Below are 20,789 nucleotides of genomic sequence, written 5' to 3'. Positions count from 1 at the left end.
CCGCGGCTCCTTGCCAGCACGCACACACTGAACAAAACGAGAGCATTCTTTATCTTTGGAGGTCAGGACAGGATTCTTGCTTTCCTGTTTCCCCCTTTGTCCATCTCTTCCACCGTGGACAGTGTTTCTTTTATTCTCATGATCATAGTGCTCCTGTTCCTACCACGTATCATTAACACGTTTCACAGAGTTCTTCCAGGAGAGAATGACTGCTATACCCCAAGCCATCATGCAGGAACAACACAAGACTTCTCTTCAATTAGTCTGACCCAGAGTATAGATACCCATGTCAACACCCCATATCTGCAGGAGGTGACCGGAAAGAAACCAGCGCCCCATCTCCTTTTCTGTGCTCAGAGCCAGGACTAATGGAGCAAGGACAGAAGCCTCAGCCATTTCACGTTCTTGTTACCCCTGCCTTTTTTCAAGAGACCCCTTCAGTCTCACACCCTGTTTGTTCCCCCACCCTACCCCCTGCATTCTTGTGCAGGTTGGAAGCCGGAGGGCCAGACGTGAAGGACCTGTATAGGGAAGCTCATCTCTGCCTACTGCCCGCACACCTCCAACTCCTGGCCCACCCAAGATGTAACAAGGCCCAGCCTGCTGGGGTCTGGGCCTCTGCCAGGTGTTCAGTCTGTGTGTACGCTGGCATTTGCTGGACTTCTGCGTGTTTATTTTCTCTGAATTAATTCAGTCTGGCTGCCAGTTCATACCATGTCTCCTCTGTTCAGCGCCCCTTTTTCTTACAATTGGTGCCCTGTGTGAGGAGGCACCAATCTGCACCCCTGTTTCTTACAGGAAGAAGCAGAAAAAATATATATAAATATATGTATTTGCTTACTATGTCAAATTCACTAAAGAATGCTTATGAGTATCAAGTACTTTCAAAAAAATAAATGTTGTATTCTGTATAGCTGGAAAAAAATAAAGTGTGCCGTACTACTACAGTTCATGATGTCTTCTTTGGTCAGTCTGTCAGTCTATCAGTCTCTGATTTGAAACTGGCATAATTTGCGTCCCAGTGTATATAAGGGAAGTTCTGTACCGCTGGCCCTAGCTCGCTCTTCCTCCTGCTCAGGTAATCCGAGTGCCTGTCGTTACTGAAAATCCTGTCCCAGCTCTGTCTTTGGAGTCTGCAAATATTCATCCTATTTATAAAGCAAAATGCTTTAGGTTTGCATTTGGCTTCTGTTTCATAGAAACCCCTTTCTAAAGAGTAAGAACAAGTCTCATGGGAAGAGAAAGAGTGAGGAGTAATGGTTTGCAGACTGTTTGTCACGGAGGCTGTGCTGGTGATGGTGGGCATAGACAGACTTCAGCATGTAGAATGTGACTTAATTCCCCCATTATTGCCGGCGCCGCGGCTCACTAGGCTAATCCTCCACCTCGCGGCGCCGGCACACCGGGTTCTAGTCCTGGTCGGGGCACCGATCCTGTCCTGGTTGCCCCTCTTCCAGGCCAGCTCTCTGCTGTGGCCAGGGAGTGCAGTGGAGGATGACCCAATTCCTTGGGCCCTGCACCCCATGGGAGACCAGGAAAAGCACCTGGCTCCTGCCATCGGGTCAGCGCGGTGCGCTGGCCGCAGCGCGCCTACCACGGCAGCCATTGGAGGGTGAACCAACGGCAAAAGGAAGACCTTTCTCTCTGTCTCTCTCTCTCACTGTCCACTCTGCCAGTAAAAAAAAAAAAAAAAAAAAAAAAAAAAATTCCCCCATTATTCAAGCCTCTGTGGCCATTGTTTTTTAAGAATTTCCTTTCTTTCACACCAGCAGGGTACCCCCTTCATGTTTTCTCTTTAACTTCATACTTCACTTTCTCTAAAACCAGGCATTATTTTGATTCTTTGTTCTCTCTCTCTTTTTCTTTTTCCTTTTCTCCTTTGTCTTATTTTTTCTCATTTAAAAGTCATAAAATATTCACTATAAAATGTAAGTGATGTGGGCATTTAAGTGAAAGTTTCTTGTTACTCAAATAAAAAAGGAACTATCAGTGATCCTTCGTGTGTTTTGGTAGAGATTTATATTTAAGCGTGTACACATGCATGCAGAATTGGCAATAAATCTGTTTTCTGGGATGTAAAATTTTTTATAAGTCTTTGTCACTGTTATCTTCTTCATTTTAAAGGCTATACAGTTTCCATATACATATACAGTTCTCTATATAGTTTAAAAGAACTGTAATTTATGTAATGATACATTCACTGATAGACATACTTTCTTGTTTCATATTTCCTCTTACCTGTCATCTTGCAGTGAGTATCGTTGGTTGCTAATCTTGTACACACACACACACACACACACTGTATTTTCAGAGGATACATTGTACTCAAATTTCAGAAGACAAAACGGACCAGACTACCCACTGCTGCCCGGTTCTAATTCTTTCAACCAGCTTGGAGGTCCTGTAAGCTGTGTTACTTCCCTGAACTCGGCTTTTAGCTCTTTCTTCTTCCTCTTCCACAGTTGGAGCCTTCACCTGCTGCCTGCCAGAGTGTACACTGGCAGGAAACTGCAGTAGGGAGCAGAGCCAGGACTGGAACCCAGGCGTATGGGATGGGGTGGTCCCAAGGGGCAGCTTAAGTACCCTGCAGTACGCCCACCCCCCAGCCCTGAGCACTGCTTTTTCAAACCCTTTCCCTGTCTGTCTCGGCTGCTGTGTGGAGGGGCAGTCAGCACCTGAGCAGCTTGTGCTAGGTGACTGCGCTCACTGCTGTCTTCCACGTTGGCCCTCCCCGCACTGGCTTCCGCAGCCCCTGTCCTACTCATCGTTCATCTCCTGGTGTCATAACTGGCTGTGCTGGGAACACTTCCCTCTGTGTGATGAGAAAATAGAAAGGAACACAAATGAGTGGAGATAATAAATTCAGCTTCCTAGAAATTATAGTCAATTGCAGAAAAATACTGTAAGGCTGGAATGTGAAAACCCATTGCAAAATTGAATAAGAATCATTTTACCTTTAGAATACATACATGCTTGGTTGATTTCAGAAATTTGATTCAAGTTACATCTTGGTTATATGTTTTCTGAGAAACAAAGAATTGGGCTACAAAGGGTTATTTGCAGAAGACCTTATGAAAAGCAATAGTGCATTTTTTAGTTCATGTAATATCTTTGATATCATTTTAATGAATTTCCTTTGATTTCCCAGTTACTAGGATATCTCACGTGATACTTTTAGCTTGTCAGAAAGGGTTTTATTTTTTGCCTAAATAAGTTTGGAAGCAGTTTAACATTTCACTACATAAATGTGTGTGTGTGTGTGTGTATTTATAATTATGATTGGTTTTTAGAATTGATTTCCAGCGAGGTGGTGTTCCTAACAAAAGTCGTATATGTTCATTGCAGAAAGTGTGTGGAGTAGAGAAAGGGTAAAATGGGCACTGCAAGTCACCTGTAGGAGCTGTGGGAGCACCCGGTCACCCACAGAGCCACTGCCATGCTCCACCTGTGGCCTTAACACAGCCCGTGGAGGGAACACTGTGCTGAAGAATCCAGCAGCGTGAACTGGCCAGAATATGGATACAATGATTTTTGGAATTGTTTTGGTTTGAAGATGACCTTTGGAAACTAATGGCATTATCAGAGAGAGAGAGGAGGAGGGAGAGAGACTGCGCTCCGTATTTCTAGTGCTACTGACCCAAATTCTTAGCAGTTCTGGGTCAGCCGTGTTGAGTTTTATTCTGGTTGCTGTGATGTGCCTGAGGCCTGTTAAAGGTCAGTCTATCAGCCTTCCTCTTACTGTTCTCCTGCCTTCTTGGTCGGAGGTGCGCATGCTCACTCTGGAGACGTGCTCTCTTACCGTGCTGTGCTACCGTGTGTAGCACAGAGGAAGGCGTGAACTTTGGACAGTCATTTCCATTGAGGTGATGGTTCTGATAACAGTGGCGGCGCTTTGTCCGTCGCCCTTGTTGTCTGGGTTGTAAGCTCTTTATTGAGGGCCTAGCTCTACCAGGGAGTCTTTGGGCTTACTCTACACAGTACTCACTGTGCTAGAGCTTGGAGAAAGGGCGTGGAACCCTTTCCCCTCCAGAACGCTGTGCGGGCTTTCACAGGCATCGACTGCAGCAGCCAGCACACTGTTTTCTTCCTTGGTAAACCAGGTGACAGTGATTGGGAAACACAGTTACTGCAGCCTGTTTTCCTGGGACCTGAACACTGGGGAAAAAGTTTTATTTCTTCCAACATTGGTCCTGACAGGTGTCAATCCCGGTTTTCCTTCCGGTTAAGGACTTCTTAACAATAACAGGGGATGATTACTTGGCTTGTTGGTCACTTTTTATTTGAGTCATCTTGGTCTGTTGTTTATTCATTTTTAATTCATTTTAGAGGGAGGGAGGGAGGGAGAGAGAGGCGGGGGGGAGGGAGGGAGGTTAGGAAGGAAGGATAGGTCTTCTGTTCATTTGTTTATTCCCTACATGAGTGAGGTGGCCACAGCTAGGCCAGGATGAAGCCAAGAACTCAGAAGTCAGTGTAGGTCTCCCATTTGGATGAACAGGGACCCAACTACTTGAGCCATCATTGCTGCCTCCCCGGGTGTCCCATACCAGGGAGCTGGATCGGATGTGCACATCCACAGTGGTGTCCTAACTGCTGAGCCACAACCACTCAGCCGTCACACTCTGGTAATCATTACAAACGTTTGGCTTTCAAACTTCAGTCCTAGTTCAAAGCTTCCTGTCCCCTCGGCTGGAGCTATTCTAGGAGAATGGGGAGGTGGAAAAGCAGGATGGTGGGGAGTGTTTGGGGCACAGACGGGAGTCTCCTGCCTTGTGACAAGGCTAGAGCTTACCTGGGACCCCGCTAAGGAGACACACTTTGTGCACCTGCCTGCTTGTCTCCCTCCCTGTGAGCCAGGGACTACAGAGGATGTTGTTCTGTGTCCTGCTGCTCTCAGCACTTCCCAGAACACCCGTGGCTTGTCTTTCACTGGCTGCCCCCTGGGAGAACCCATGGGCCAGTTCCGTAGGGACTGCGACTTCTCACAGGCACCCCAGCTTTGGAAGGCACCCTTAACCTCTCTGCTGCTTCCAGTGGAGAAAGCGGCTGTCCAGTGATGAGTGCTGTGCTGGTCTCAAGCTTGAGCCCTGCTGCCCTGGCCGACCCTGGGGTGAGGGACTGACAGGAGCTCTGAGCTCAGCCGGAGTGGATCCTCCGCATCTCTGTTCCCACTCCGAGCTGTGCTGGCCATCCCAGAGATGCGGCCGAAAAAGACAATCAGGATTTGTTACTCTGTGACAGAAAGCGTCATCTTTAAGGTCTACCACCCTGCAGTTCCTTCCTCTGGTAACAAGGTTTCCACAACAGGATGAAAGTGTTACAGAATCCAGTTGGTGAATTTAGCCATGGGCTTCCTGCCTCACCAGGTGCCCCCACCCCCACCCCCACCCCGTGCCAGGACGCCATGGCCCTGCGACAGCTCGACTCAACACAGACTTGCACACGCATTGCAACCATGTGAGGTGCTCTGTCACATTCTCACCTGTCAGGGTGAGCACCAGAGTAGTCTTGGTAATTTTAGAAAAGTTAGAAGGAAAATTCCATTAAAAGAAAAATCATGGTAATTTTGAATGCTTTATTACCCAGCATAATATCCTAAATATGTCTTCAGAAGTGAGATAATGGTATTTTTGAGATAATGGTATTTTAAAAGGTTTGTTAAATATAGTGAAAGAGGATTGTATTTGATGATATTTAATTTCTTTGTGGTGCAAACATAAATTCATTTTTAAATTCCTTTTAACTTAACTGAAGATACCGTAATGATTCCTCCTCAATTCACAATAAGCTAGAAGACATTTTCCAACATTGATTCTTTTATTATTATTCTCATTTTCTCAATATAAGTGCTACCACCAGACAGGCTCTTTTGGAAGAGGGTAAAGAACTTGGATTTAATGAGCATCTGCAATGTCCCAGACATATGAGGGCACCTGAAAAAGTTTTTGAAAGGAGTGGGTGTATAGCCTAGCAGTTAAGAGGCTTCCATCTCACAAGGGAGTGCTTTGGTTCCATCCCCAGCTCAGAATCCTGACTCCAGCTTTCTACTAATACAGACCCTGGGACACAGCAACAGTGGTGGCTCAGGTGACTGGGTGCCTGCCACAGGGAAGACCTGGATTGAGTTCCTGGCTCCTGGCTTTGGCTTCAGCCTAGTCCTTGCCATCCCTGTCCCTGGCATTTAGGAAGTGAACCAGGAGATGGGAACTCTGTGTCTGTCCATCTGTGTCTTTGCCTCTCAAATAAATAAATAAAAACAAACTAAAGTGTCAGGGAAAATGGAACTAAAAGATGTTTCTTTTGGTGCAAAGTATTTTTGGATTTTTGAAATCTACCATGGGTTTTTCATAATATGTAATTCCCACAAATTTTGTGAAGATCTCTTGCATGAATGAATTGAAAATTTTCTTGCACTGGAATAATTCGATTTTCCATGAAGTTTTTGAAGTCTGCTTATACATGTCACGTGACTGGAATGTCACTGCACACGGACAGATGTTAACTCCTTTTCACGTGAGAACACTGAAATCCGATCAGTGACTTACTGGGAGTCACACAAATCCAAGGGAGAGAATTCAAACATTGTTATAATTTACTCTGAAGCTATCTTTTTTCACAACTGTCATGCTGCTGCCTAACAAAGGAGAAAGTATATTCACTTGGACTATTTAAAATAATTTATATCAAAAACATGCATTTTTCAGAAGTATGCAGTAAAATTACAAGAAGCTGAAGTAAAACGGTAGGAAGATTTGGTTGATACAATGGTTCTGAAAGACAGTTTTCACGAGGCTGATTCCACTCGAGACTAGGGCTGACTCTGTGTTCCTTTATTTGCTTCTTTGAAAGGCAGAAAGAGAGATACCGAGGGAGAAGGTGAGAAAAAGAGGGGTAGAGAGACAGCTGGGGACAGCGCTTCTGTCTGCAGGTTTACTCCTCAGCTGCCCTCACTGGCTAGGGCCGTACCACACTGAAGCTTGGATCCAGGACCTCAATCCAGGTCTCCCACATGGGTGGCAGGTACCTACCTGCTGAGCCATCACCTGCTGTCTCCCGGGGTCTGCATGAGCAGGAAGGTAGAATCAGGAGCAGAAGCTGGACTTGAACCGGGTACTCTGATAAGGGATGCAAGTGTTGGAACCGGCACCTTAAAGGCTAATCCAAATGCCTACCCTTGTAGGTCGATTCTTTTTGTATATTTTGTAGATAATAATGCACATACATAAGTATACATATATTTATGTAATATATATTTTCTGTTTTAATTAACAATTATGTTTATGGCTATAGAGTAATATTTAATACATGTGCATCTATCAGACGCAGTAACCAGCGTTTGCTCTCTGACATTTCTTTGTGATTGGTGGCTAGATGTGCTTTCTATTTCTTCATGTAGTGTATACTACTTTATTATGAACTGTGGTTTCCCCACGATGCTGTGTGAAACTAGGAACGAATTCCTTTGCTGTAACTCTGATTTGGTACCCATTATCGGAACTCTAACTCCCACCCCCTCAACTTCTGATCATCACCAGTCAATGTTAAGATTGTGCTTTTGTTTTTATTTTTGCTCCTGTATTTGAAGTAGAACCTGTAGTACATGTCTTTGCATCTGGGTTATTCCACTTTATGTGGTGTCCTCCAGTTGCATTCATTTTGCTGTAAATGAGATGATTTCATTTCTTTGTTAGATCTGAGTAGTGTTCCATCATGTACATATACCCTATTGATATGCTGATTGGCACCTTGGTTGATTCCAATCTTTGGCTCTTGTGAACCATGCCTCTCTGTCTCTCTGATACAGTAATTCCATGTCTTTTGGTTCCAGTAGTGGGACTGCTAGATCATTGGCAGTTCCATTTGTAGTTGCTTAAGAAATCTCCCTACTGTTTTCTGCAATGGCTGCACTAATTTATGTTATTTCCAGCACATTCAGGAGTTCTCCTTTTTTGCACAGCCTCACCAGCAGTTGTTACTTTCTATATTGTTGATAATAGCCATTCTGACAGATGATTTATCTTGTGGTTTGGATTTGGGTTTTCCTAATGGCTAATGATACTGTGTATTTTTATATGTTTCAATGGACCATTTGTATTTCTTTTGCTAAGTGTCTCTTCAGGTCCTTTTCCCCATTTCTTAATTGGTTTGGTTGTTTTTGGAGTTGCTAATGTATTATGCTGTGAATCCTTTGTTAGAGAAGTAGCTTGCAAATACTTTCTCCTTTTCTGTTGGATGTCTCTTTGTTGACTGTTTACATTGCTGTGTAGACTTTTCTGTGTTGTTTCGCTTTTGTTATCTGTGCTTTTGGTGTCCTCTTCAAAAAATCATTGCCTACAGCACGGTCTTGAAAAGTTTACATTTTCTGCTTGTAATTTCATAGTTTTAGGTATTATGTTTATCTGATACATCTTAGGTTGATTTTTATGTGGTTTGAGGTAGAGAAGTAATTATGTTGTTTGATGTATGTACTCCGGTTTGCCAGCACCCATTATTGAAAGGAATATCCTTTCTACAGTGTATGTTTTTTGCACCTTTGTCAAAAATCAGCTGTACATGGATTAATTTTTGTGTTCTGTTGATCTGTGTGTCAGTTTTTATGCCCATACTATGCTGTCTTAATTACTGCAGCATTGTAGTATGCAGTAGGTAGTATTTTCTTGCCTCCAGCTTTGTTTTTTTAGTTCAGAATTGCAATGGCTACTCTGGGTCTTCTGTGGTTCCATATGAATTTTAGGATTGTTTTTCTAATTCTGTAAAAAATGTTATTAGTATTTTGATAGGGATTGCTTTTAATTCTGTAAAGAATGTTATTGGTATTTTGATAGGGGTTGCATCACGCTTATAGTTTCCTTTAGGTAGTAAGACCTTTTAGCAACATTAATTCTTCTAGTCCTTCAACAAGGAATATTCTCACTTTTTCATATCTCAACAGATATATAATATAGTGATAGTCCCTCCTTCCTTCCTTCCTTCCCCTCTCTCATTGCTACCCTCCCTTCTTCACCATGTCTTTCCTTTTTCTTTTTTTTTTTTTTTGTTTTTTGTTTTTTTTTAGCTTTTGAGATACAGTATTATAATTTACCTTAGAGTAGAAGGGCTTCATGCTTTACCAGACAAGAAGTTCAACAAGTAAAAAGAAAAAAGACCCTAGTTTAGTGGGACTGTAAGTAATCGCTATAAATAATAATTGAATGGAAAAATGACCATTTTACCTATATGCAGTGAATTTTACAGTCATCCCGGATCATTCAGTTGTAGTAGTTTACCATTCTTAACCACTGGTTTGGTAAAGGTATAAAACAAGGTTTTACAAAACTCTATTTGCAGCTGTACTGATCCATTTTTTCCCCCTTTGATATAACGATTTCATGTCTTTTGGTTATATGCCCAGTGGTGGGATTGCTGGTTCACATTGTAGGAAATGCACCTGCCTGAGACCACCTACCCACCACAGGATGGATTCAGGAATCTGCAGGAAGCAGAAAGCCAGGTTTCATTTCCTCTGGAGAGCAGCGCCCACTGGTGGAAGCAGACCGGCATTCTTAGGCCCTCACGTCTTTCACCCTGCCCTGCAAAGGCCCCTCCCCCTGTTTCTGCTTGGTTAACCCTGTAGGGCACCTGAGATGGGGAGTGGGCACCCAGACCTGTGGCTGGGCAGATAGAAGGGAGCGGGGTTTTGGCTGGGGTTAGCAGGTGCAGCGAAACAGGGATGGGGACTTGGGATGAGAGCTACATCCAGAAGGGTGTTTTGAACTGATACGGGAAACTGGCTCCAACAGTGACCCTGTGGTTACTGGTTAGACAGAGGTGGGAGTGTTGGTTACACACACACACACACACACACACGTTACAAGCAAGCTCAGCAGTTAACCTGATGAGACATGATACATGCTGGTACTGAGGCTAAATACAATTTTTATGAAAATATACCGTTGAGCCATTTCTAACCATATGGCTGGTCCATTTCTAGTTTGTTAAGACCTCTCCATACTGTTTGCTACAGTGGCTGCACTAATGTACGTTCACAGCAACAGTGTTTAAGTGTTCCCTTTGTCCCCACATCCTCACCAGTATTTGTTGCTTGTTATTTACTGAATGAAAGCCATTCTGACTGGGGTGAGGTGAAACCTCATGGTGGTTTTGATTTGCATTTCCTTGATGGCTATTGACATTGAGCATTTTTTCATATAATTATTGGCCATTTGTATTTTTTTTTTTTTGAGAACTATTCATTGAGGTTCTTTGCGGTTTCTTTACTGAATTGGTTGTTGATTTGTTGCTGACTTTTGAAGTTGCTGATTTTTCTGAATAGTAATCCTTTGTTGGGTAGGTAGCTTGTAAGTAGGCCCATCTGATGGACTGCACTTTGTTGATCATTCTCTTTGCTGTGCAGAATCTTCTAAATGTGATGTAATTCCATTTGTTTAGTTTTGCTTTTGTTGACTTTCAGTGTTTTATAATTTTGATTGTAGAGACCTTTGCACTTGTTGGGTTGAATTTATTCTTCAATATTTAATTTTTTGTTACTTTTGTGAATGGGATTTTTTCCTTGATTTTGCTTTCAGCAAGATCGTAGTTTGCATATAAAAATGTTACTGGTTGTCTATGTATATTTTGTGTTCCTTGGCTTTAATGAATTTGTCAGTTCTAACAGCTTTTGAGTGAACTGTATAGGTTTTTTGATCTACATAGTCGTGACTGGATATTTTCACTTCTTATTCCAATGCCATTTACGTCTTTTTCATCCCTAGTCACTCTTGCAGTACCGCACTCAATAACAGTAGAGAACATTAGAGTGTGTACACACCTTTGTGTTCTGGCTTTGTAGGCAGTGCTGCCCCTTCTCATTCAGCGTGGATGTGGTTTCTCATATAGAGCCTTTGCATTGTTGAGGTGCATTCCTTCTACACCTAATTTGTTGAGTTTTTTGTTTTTTCGTCTATCATAAGAGGTACTTAATTATACCAAATGCTTTTCTCGTGTATATTGAAACAGTCATATTTTTTTGTTTATTCTGTTGATGTGATTTATTACATTTGTCAATTTCCAGATACTGAATGAGCTTTGTGTCCTGGGATGAATCCTACTTGATCCTGATGCATGGTTGTTTTTGATGTTGTGTTGTTTGCAGTCTACAAATATTTTCTTGAGAATTTTTGTATTTGTGTTCATCAAGGTTATTTAAAAAAATTTTTTTTTGACAGGCAGAGTTAGAGAGAAAGAGAGAAAGGTCTTCCTTCTATTTGTTCACTCCCCAAATAGCCGCCATGGCAATCCAAAGCCAGGAGCCAGGTGCTTCCTCTTGTGGGTGCAGGGCTCAAGCACTTGGGCCATCCTGCACTGCCTTCCCGGGCCACAGCAGAGAGCTAGACTAGAAGAGGAGCAACCAGGACAGAATCCAGCACCCCAACCGGGGACTAGAACCCAGGGTGCCAGCGCCGCAGGTGGAGGATGAGCCTAGTGAGCCACAGCGCTGGCCCATCTAGGTTATTGCTCTGTAGTTTTACTTTTGTGTTATAGCTTTGTTTTGTGTTTGTGTTGGAGTAATGCTGGCCTTATCAAAAGAATTTGGCAGAGTTCTATCCTTAATATTTTGGGTTAGTTTGAGAAATATTAGAGTCAGTTACCCTTTAAATGTTTCGCAGAACTCAGTTGTAAAGCCATCAGTTCCTGGACTTTTTCCTTTTTGAGTTTTTATTCATTTATTTTAACTTTTTTCCCCAAAGGAAACACTTATTTAATGAGTACAACTTTCATAAGTACAACTTCAGGAATATAGTGATTCTTCCCATCATACCCTCCCACCTGCACTCCTACCCCAACTCATCCTCCCTTTCCCATTCCAATCCCATTCTCCATTAAGAAAAGAAAAAAATTTCTTCCCTGATGGTCAAGACAAGGGCTGTCCAAGTCATTGCTTCTCAAAATGTCAGTTTCACTTCTACAGGTTTCCTTTTAGGTGCTCAGTTATCAAAGATCAAGAAGAATGTATGATATTTGTCCCTTTGTGACTGGCTTATTTCACTAAGTATGATGTTTGCCAGATGCTTCCATTTTATTGCAAATGACTGGATTTAATTTTTTTTTTTTACCTCTGTATAGTATTCCATAGAGTACATATCCCGTAATTTCTTTATCCAGGCTTCCATTGATGGGCATTTAGGTTGATTCCATGTCTTAGTTATTGTAAATTGTGTTGCAATAAACATGGGGGTGCAGATAGCTCTTTAATTTGCCGAATTCACTTCCCTTGGGTAAATTCTGAGGAGTGGGATGGCTGGATCGTATAGTAGGGCTATGTTCAGATTTCTGAGGAATCTCCAAACTGACTTCCATAGTGGCTTTACCAGTTTGCATTCCCATCAAACAGTGAATTTGTGTGCCTTTTTTCTCCACAGCCTCACCATTGTTTATTGTTAGTTGATTTCCATATGAAAGCCATTCTAACTGGGGTGAGGTGAAGCTTCCTTATGGTTTTGATTTGCATTTCCCTGATGTCTAGGGATCCTGAACATTTTTTCATGTGTCTGTTGGCCATTTGAATTTTCTCTTTTGAAAAATGTCTGTTTAAGTCCTTTACCCATTTCTTAACTGGGTTGTTTGTTTAGTTGTTGTTGGGTTTCTTGATCTCTTTGTAGATTCTGGTTATTAATCCTTTATCAGTTGCATAGTTTGCAAATAATTTCTCCCACTCTGTCAGTTGCCTCTTCACTTTCCTTAATGTTTCTTCTGTATCACAGAAACTTCTCTATTTGATGTAATCCCATTTGTTAATTTTGCATTTGACTGCCTGTGCCTCTGGGGTCTTTTCCAAGACCTCTTTGCCTGTGCCGGTGTCTTGCAGGGTTTCCCTATTGTTCTCTAGTAATTTGAAGGTATCAGATCCTAGATTGAAGTCTTCAGTCTATTTTGAATGAATTTTCATGTCAGGTGTAGGGTAGAGGTCCTGCTTCATACTCCGGCATGTGGAAATCCAGTTTTCCCAGCACCTTTGTTGAAGAGACTGTCCTTGCTCCAGAGATTGATTTTAGTTCCTTGGTCGAATATAAGGTGGTTGTAGAGGCATGGATTGATTTCTGGCATTTCTTTTTCATTACATTGGTCTCTCCTTCTGTTTTTGTAGCAGTACCAGGCTGTTTTGATTACATCTGCCTTGTAGTATGTCTTCAAATCTGGTATTGTGATGCCTCCGGCTTTATTTTTGTTATATAAGATTGCTTTAGCTATTCGAGGTCTCCTGTGTTTCCAGATGGATTTAAGCATCATTTTTTTTCTAGATCTGAGAAGAATGGCTTTGGTGTTTTGATTGGTAGTGCGTTCAATCTGTAGATTGCTTTCAAAAGAACAGACATTTTGATGATATTGATTCTTCTAATCCATGAACATGGAAGATTTTTCCATTTTTTTTTATCTTCTTCTGTTTCTTTCTTTAATGTTTTGTAATTCTCATCATAGAGATCTTTGACATCCTTGGTTAAATTATTGCAAGGTATGTGATTTTTTTTTTTATAGCCATTGTGAATGAGATTGCTCTTATAAGTTCTTTTTCAGCCGTGGCATTGTCTGTGTACACAAGGCTGTTGATTTTTGTGTTTTGACTTTATATCCTGCTACTTTATCAAACTCTCCTATGAGTTCCAATGGTCTCTTGGTGGTCTTTGGGATCCCCTATATATAGAATCATGTCATCTTCAAATAGTGGTAGTTGAATTCCTCATTCCAATTTGAATCCCTTGGATTTCTTTTTCTTGTCTAATGGCTCTGGCTAAAACTTCCAGTACTATATTGAATAGCAACGGTAAGAGTGGGCATCCTTGTCTGGTACTGGATCTCAGTGGGAATGATTCCAACTTTTCCCCCTTCAGTAGGATGCTGACCATGGGTTTGTCATACATTGCCTTGATTGTGCTGAGGAATGTTCCTTCTATACTCAATTTGCTTAGATTTCATCACAAAAAGGTGTTGTGTTTTATCAAATGCTTTCTCTTCGGCCTTTCTTGTTTGGGGGATCTTTTTTACTGATTCACTTTCCGTGCTGTTTATGGGTCTGTTTAGGTTTTCTGTGTCTTCGTGGCTCAATTTAGGTAGGTTGTTATGTGTCCAGGAATCAATTCATTTCTTCTAGGTTTCCCAGTTTGTTGGCATAGAGCTCTTTGTAGTAATTTCTGATGATTCTTTTTATTTCTGTGGTGCCTGTTACATTTCCTTTTTTGTCTCTAATTTTATTGATTTGGATCTTCACTCTCCTTTTTTTGGTTAGTTGGGCCAATGGTCACTTTTGTTTATTTTTTTAAAAACCAGCTCTTAATTTTATTTAAGGTGTACACATTTTATGCATTTCATATATTCAGATTTAGGAAGAAAGTGACTCTTTAATGGGAGACTTCTAATTAGTACTTCAGTCTTGTCTGTTTATATTATTTTCTGTAGTTTCTTGAATTAATCTTGGTAGATTGTATGCGAGTGGGAATTTATCAGTTTCTTTGAGGTTTTCCAATTTGTTTATATTTATTCATATTATCTTACAACCCTTTTCTGTGGTATCAGCTGTAATGTCTGTGATTTTATTTCCAGTTTTATATATTAGAAATTTTCTTTCTCTGTTTTTTAAGTGTGGTTAAAAGATTGTCTATTTACATTTTGAGAAAGGGCTTTTGGGGGCTGTCTTTGTGCTGCAGTGGGGATTAGCTGCTCCTTGTGATGCTAGCATCCCACATCAGAGTGCTTGTTTGGGTCCTGGCTGTTCCTCTTCTGATGCAGCTTCCTGTTAATGTACCTGGGAAAGGAGCAGAAATGGAGACGAGGATGGAGTTCCTGGCTCCTGGCTCTGGCCTAACCCGGACCTGGATGATGGAAGAGCTCCTTGTTATCTGTCTTGCATCTTGTGGATCTTTTTATATTGTTTATTTGCTGTCAGTTTCATTTATTTCTCCACTTATTCTTATAATTGCTTGTCTCTTGCTAATTTGGGATTTGGTTTATTCTTGCTTTTCTAAGCCTTTAAAATGCATATTTTACATTTTCATTTTGTTTCAAGAAATGTTTTGATTTCCTTTTTCTTTGGCCCTTTAGGAGCGTGGCTTTAATTGCTGTGTGTTTGTAAATTTTTAATTTTTATTGGTTTCTAGTCTTATGCATTTGTGGAAAGACACATGATACGGTTAATCAATTTTTAAGAATTTACCAAGGCTTGATTTCTGGCCTAAGTTGTGGTCAGTTCTAAAAATGTTCCTGGTGAGATGAGAACATGTGTTCTCCAGCCATTAGTTGAAGTGTTCTGTAACTGTCTCTTAGGCCCATTTGCTCTGCAGTGTGGCTCAGTTCTTTGTTGATTTTCTGTGTGGATGATGTGTCCATTGTCAACAGTGATGTGTTGAAGTCTCCTGCTGCTACTGTATTGGAGTCTCTCTCTCCCTCTAAGTCTAACAGGATTAGCTATAGATACCTGGATGGTTTTGTTTTGGGTGCCTATATATTTTTGGTTGTTATGTCTTCTTGCTATATGGATCCTCTTATTAACATTTCTTTCTTTGTCTCTTTTTATGATTTTTGACTTTGTTTGATCTGATGTGAGTATGGGTTCTGCAGCGCAGTTTTGTTTCTGTTTGTGTGGTATATCTTTCTCCAGCCCTTGTCTTTTAGTCATCATTATCTGAGAAGTGAGTGTCTTGTAGGCAGCATGTAATCACAGGCTGTGTATTGTTAGGTGTTGTTTTTTAAGTTCCATTTATCCAACTACATCTTATGACGAAGGAATTTAATCCATTCACATTCAGTGTTAATATTCATAGATAAGAACTAACTCCTGTCATTTTGTTGATTGCTCACTGATTGCTATATGTATGGATGTATTTTTTTCTGTTTCTTTCTGCCTCTCATCATTTCTCTTTGTGTTTTGAAAGCTTTCTGTCATGATGTTGGGTTCTCTTGTCTTTGGTTTGGCATCTGCTTTGTTAGTCCATTTTGTGCTGTGCTGGTTGTTAGGACCTTTTACTCCTAAGGTAGGGCTCCTTTCAGAACTCGTTGTAGGGCTGGTCTGGTGGTGATGAATGCCCAGTGCCTCTCCCTCACTTCTACAGCTTAGCTTCACTGGATGTAATATTCTTGGTTGGAAGTTGTTTTTTTCCAAGACCTTGAATGTGTGATAACAATGTCTTCTGGCCTGTAGGTTTCTGCTGAGACGTCTGCTGTAAGGTGATGGGTTTTTCTTTATGTGTGACATAATGTTTCTCTGTCTTTAACACACTCTCCGTGTCTTTTTCTTCTGATAATTTGGCTGTCACAGGTCTGGGAGGAGGTCTTTTTGGTTTGGTTGAGTCTGCTTTAGTTCCTTTGAGCTTCATGTATCTGGGTGTCCAGATCTCTTTGGAGACTTGCGTAGTTTTCTGTTACTATTTCATTTAACATTTTTAAATGCCTTTTCCCTGCTCTTTTCCCTCAGGTGTCTCTAAAATGCAAATATTTACTCACTTCATGGTTGAATTATTTTCTCCTTATTTTTGTCTAGTTGGGTTAAGTTCAGATATCTTGTCCTCAAAATCAAATTCTTCAAGGTCTACTTTTTTTTGTTGAAGCTCTTTCTTCCAGTTTTCTTTTCATGGAAGTACTCATTTCCAGCATTTCTGCTTCTTGTTTATGACTTCTGTTGGTTGAATTTCTTATTTGTGTCATTCACTGTTTTCCTCATTTCTCTGAGTTGTTTGCCTATGTCCTCCTGTTGACAGTTGGGTTTCCTCAATCACCATTTTCAATTTCTTTTCAGTTATTTTATAGATTTCCTTCAAGTCAGCGTCTGTTTCTGGAAACTGTTGCATTCTTTGTGCAATGCCGTTCTTCCTGGCTCCTTTGTGTTTCCTGGGTCCCTCTGTTAACCTCTGCTTACCTATTGCTTACCTATGTGTCTTTTTCATTATGGCGGAGTTTTCCTTGGAAAATATTATTTGTTTAGATGAAGTGCAGGAGGTCAGTTGGGTAGCTCCTTTGCCTTTGGTTCCAGGGAGGCCAGAAGTCCAGCCTGCGAGGGACTGCTGGCCCTGGGATGGGTTTCACCAGTGACAGTGGTTGCCATTGCTGTCCGGTCTGCTGCAGTTGGTAGAGGAGCAGTATGCCTTTGAAGTGGACAAGGGCTTCCTGAGATTTGAGTATCAGTCACAGTGGGGTTTCTGATGACAGTAGCCTCATTCCTGGTGCCATGGGACCCAGTTGGGGCCATCCCCTAGTCCAACCAGCCAAGTGTGAGTGTCACTGGAGCTTGTAGAATGAATAACTGTAGCCTTGAAACTGTACATTGTGGCCAGGTTCTTCCATAGGTCTTGCTGTGTGGGCCTGGGTGATACAGGTGCCCACAGCACTGAAGTCCCTGGTCCCAGCACTTGGGGAAGTGAAGGGATTCTGCCCTTCCCTTGTACATTTCAGTAAATACAGGTTATGCTGTGAATTGTGCATCGGCCCATGTGGCCTTGAACAGTGGAATAGTGACAGTCTCGGAGCTTCAGGGCGGGAAGGGTAGCTTGTCAAGGTCGCAAAGGAAAAGCACAGGTTATTCTGGGCTTGTGCTCTGGTCCTGCAGCAGTGCAGTGGGGCCGTAGTCTTCCTGAGGTCCCCTAGGGCAGGGCAGTTGTTCCTGGGTCTTTCAGACCCAGCAGTCAGAATCCCAGAACTGCTCGATGCACTGCAGACCCTACTTAGGTCTCACATTTCACATGCACGTTACGCTGGAATGTGTGCCCTGGCAGGCTGGGGTCTGCAGCAGTGCAATCAGATGGGGAAGCTGCCCCACAGGAAGAACTGTGGTGACACTGGAACATAGCTCCAGCAGTCCCAGTCTCAGAACTGCAGGCCCCAAGAAGTGCCTGATATATGGCCCACAGGTTGCTCAGAGGCTTGGGTGGGAATTAGGCACTAGGCTATAGAACCATGGATAAGCGTGATGTAGAGAGAACATTCCCAGGCTCCATGGGTGAGCACAGATGCCCCAGGGAATTACATAAGAAACAGTTACAGTCCCAGAGCTGTGATGTAGTGGGGTCTTTACCTAGGTCTTCCATTTTAAGTGCTGGTTATGCTGTTTTTTGTATACCAGCAGCCATCAGCCCAACCCAGAGGAATATAGATAAGGCCCCCAGATCCCACTGGTGAGTGTGAATTACTCCAGGGATTGTAGCACCAGCAGTCATAGCCACAGAGCTGCAGGACACAGAAGGGACTGCCCCCAGTTCCCAGAGGGCCTGCAAGGGTGATGCTGGGGCTTGTGACACAGAAGGGGTCTTCCTATCTGGTCCTCTGGGTTTTTGTATCTGCTGCTGCTGGCGTAGAGCCCCACGAGGTAGGGCTCCTGGCCTGTGGTGATGGTGGGGCCATGGTGCCTTCCATTCACCTTTCCCCAGCAAGATGGCGTCCCCCAGGCTGGGAGGCTGAGGTAGGAGCTGGGATGTGCTTTGTTCCTCTCTCTCTCCCTGCTGGCTTTGGAGTGTCTGTGCCTTTTATAGTCACTGTCACTTCTGTACTCAAGTCACTGTCAGCCATCTCCTGGAAAGATGGTCCTCTTTGTGATGTCTTGGTCTCCCTTTGGTTCAGGGAATGTAGCGCTTCCCTGTTTAGCCATATCTTGGATCTCCTCTGCATTGTTTTCCAGAAGTTTGACACACACACACACACACACACAGAGTTGATTTTCCATCTTCTGGTTCATTTCCCAAATGGCTACGATGGCCAGAAGCCAGAAGCTCTTTGGGTCTCCCACGTAGTTGGCAGGGGCCGAGCACTTGGGCATCTCCTGCTGCTTTCCCCAGACCGTTAGCGAACTGGATCAGATGTGGAGCAGCCGGGATAGGAAGGCGGTGGCGTCACCCACTGAGCCCCTGTGCCGTCCCCCAGCAGTCTTATGGTTCAGAAGCTGCCACGTAGCTGGACTTCACTTCTGTTGTTCTTCCTGTTGCTGACTTCGGTCTTCTCGGTATAAAAAATGACCACAAATGAGAAAACCGTCCTGTGCTGACATCTGTGCTGGCCCCTGGGCACAGTAGATGCTGGGAAGTGCTGATGCAGAGTTCCAGCCCAGCTGTTGGATGTGCTCAGAACGCCCTGACATGTAGGAGGTAATTTGTAGATCTCCCGCGGCAGGTGTTTGCTTGCCACGGCGGTGAAGCCCGTACTGCACAGTTCTTTATGGGGAGCGTTTTCCGCCCAGTGTCCGTACACTCAGTGAATTCTTGTTTCGGGCATTAGTGATTGGGAGTCTTTATTTTCTTGTGAAAATATTCATGTCATTTGAGACAAAAGACTTTTAATTAACCTGAAAACCAAAGGCAGTTAATTTTTGTAGGAAGCTGTGCAGAAAAAAGTGGGAAACAAATGTGACTTTGGAGACTGGACTCATTGTAAATATTTCCTGTGGAAGAATTTGGCACAGTGCAAACGTTTTGACTGTCAGCGATCTTTGCATTTTCATCAGCTCTTTGAAACAAGGGCGTAACGTGATAGTGAGTGTTGTTAGCCTGGAATCGCTTGGAGAAGCCGTTTGTTTCCTATACGAATTGATCAAAACCAGAACGTGGAGCAGTCTGATCAGTTTCCCCAAGTCCTGTGATTAGGGAAAAAAGGACTGTGTTATTACTTTAATCAAATTTTAAGTTTAGTAGTAGCATGTTAGATATTAAATAAGAATTAAAATGTAGGCAAAGAATAGCCTTTTACCAAGACCTGTTATTTTTTAGTGATAGAAAAAAGGGATTTCGGTTTATAGAGAGCTTTGAAATCAGTTAAACAGTAGAAAGATACTGCTGATTCATAGAAAAGAGGAAATTTAAACTTGTCAAGCAGCAGAATTAATGATTGTGAAAATATTAGGACTTTGTCGATTTGTGGAAATAAAACGTCCCAGGGATTGTGAATCCTACCATTGGCGTACAGGTTACCAAAACTTGTGAATTCACTGTGTACATCATTGACTTTTACAATTAGTGTACATAATTATTATGTGTTTTGGAAGATTTTGATGTTAATTGGAGTTTTATGTTTCAATCTTTTAGGTATGATGTTGACTCCAAGAGCCCCAACTTGTCCAAACATGTAAGTTCCTGTTTTATGATTGTGTAATGTATGTTATAGTGTGATGGTTTGTGCTTACTATTTATGTTGATTAATTAATATTAAACTTGTATGTCCATAGCTTTTCATGTAATGTGATTGTCCTAGAAATAAATAAAATTCTGATGCAGTCTAGAAAAAGATTTTGGCGCATACTTAAAGTTACCTTCAGTTAAGTGAAATGGATTAGTCTTCTTTTGTATGTTTAACAACGATGGGAGCTCCATGTTATTTTGAAGATGGAAAAGTGAGAGGAAGCAGTGAGCCTGTGGCATCACTTCTGTGAGAACAGGAAGAGCTTGGATATAGGCAAAGCGAGTTGTCCTGCTTGCCTCGGTGTTCCTTTCTCAACAGTGTGGCCTGAGTGCCTTCCTGTGCAAAGTTTCTGAGAGTACCCTGTGAGTGACACAGACAGGTTCTCTGTCCCCAAGCCACAAACAGTCGCTTCCTTTCTTTGTGGGGCCTGTAACCCCTCCATTCCTCTTGCTCCAGGACCCCACTCCTCAAACAATAGCTATTGCTTGTCTGGAGTCGTTGGCCATGCAGGAGCAGTGGGGTGTCACAGGGAGGCAGATCCAGAGGCCGAGGTAGGCAGGGCGGAGTGACCATGGAAAGCTCTGGCCAGGCCTTGCGTGTCCATCAGCCTGTTTGTTGACCAGTGGGGTTGGAATTAGGCCACACATGGACTCAGTACAGAGCGTGGA

At 42.5% G+C, this 20,789-nt stretch overlaps 1 protein-coding gene across 1 annotated transcript in view; it reads left to right on the top strand.

Moving 5' to 3' along the window:
* Positions 1-20,789, top strand: part of CPNE8 (copine 8) — a 250,977-nt gene that overhangs the window by 66,159 nt on the left and 164,029 nt on the right. Inside the window, exon 5 of the mRNA XM_062195063.1 lies at positions 20,028-20,067. Within this exon, the coding sequence (XP_062051047.1) occupies positions 20,028-20,067 (40 nt within the window). The remainder of the gene's footprint in view (positions 1-20,027; positions 20,068-20,789) is intronic.

Source organism: Lepus europaeus, chromosome 6 (assembly GCF_033115175.1).
Source record: "Lepus europaeus isolate LE1 chromosome 6, mLepTim1.pri, whole genome shotgun sequence".
Classification (NCBI taxonomy): domain Eukaryota; kingdom Metazoa; phylum Chordata; class Mammalia; order Lagomorpha; family Leporidae; genus Lepus; species Lepus europaeus.
This window is presented reverse-complemented; position numbering and strand designations above follow the sequence as displayed.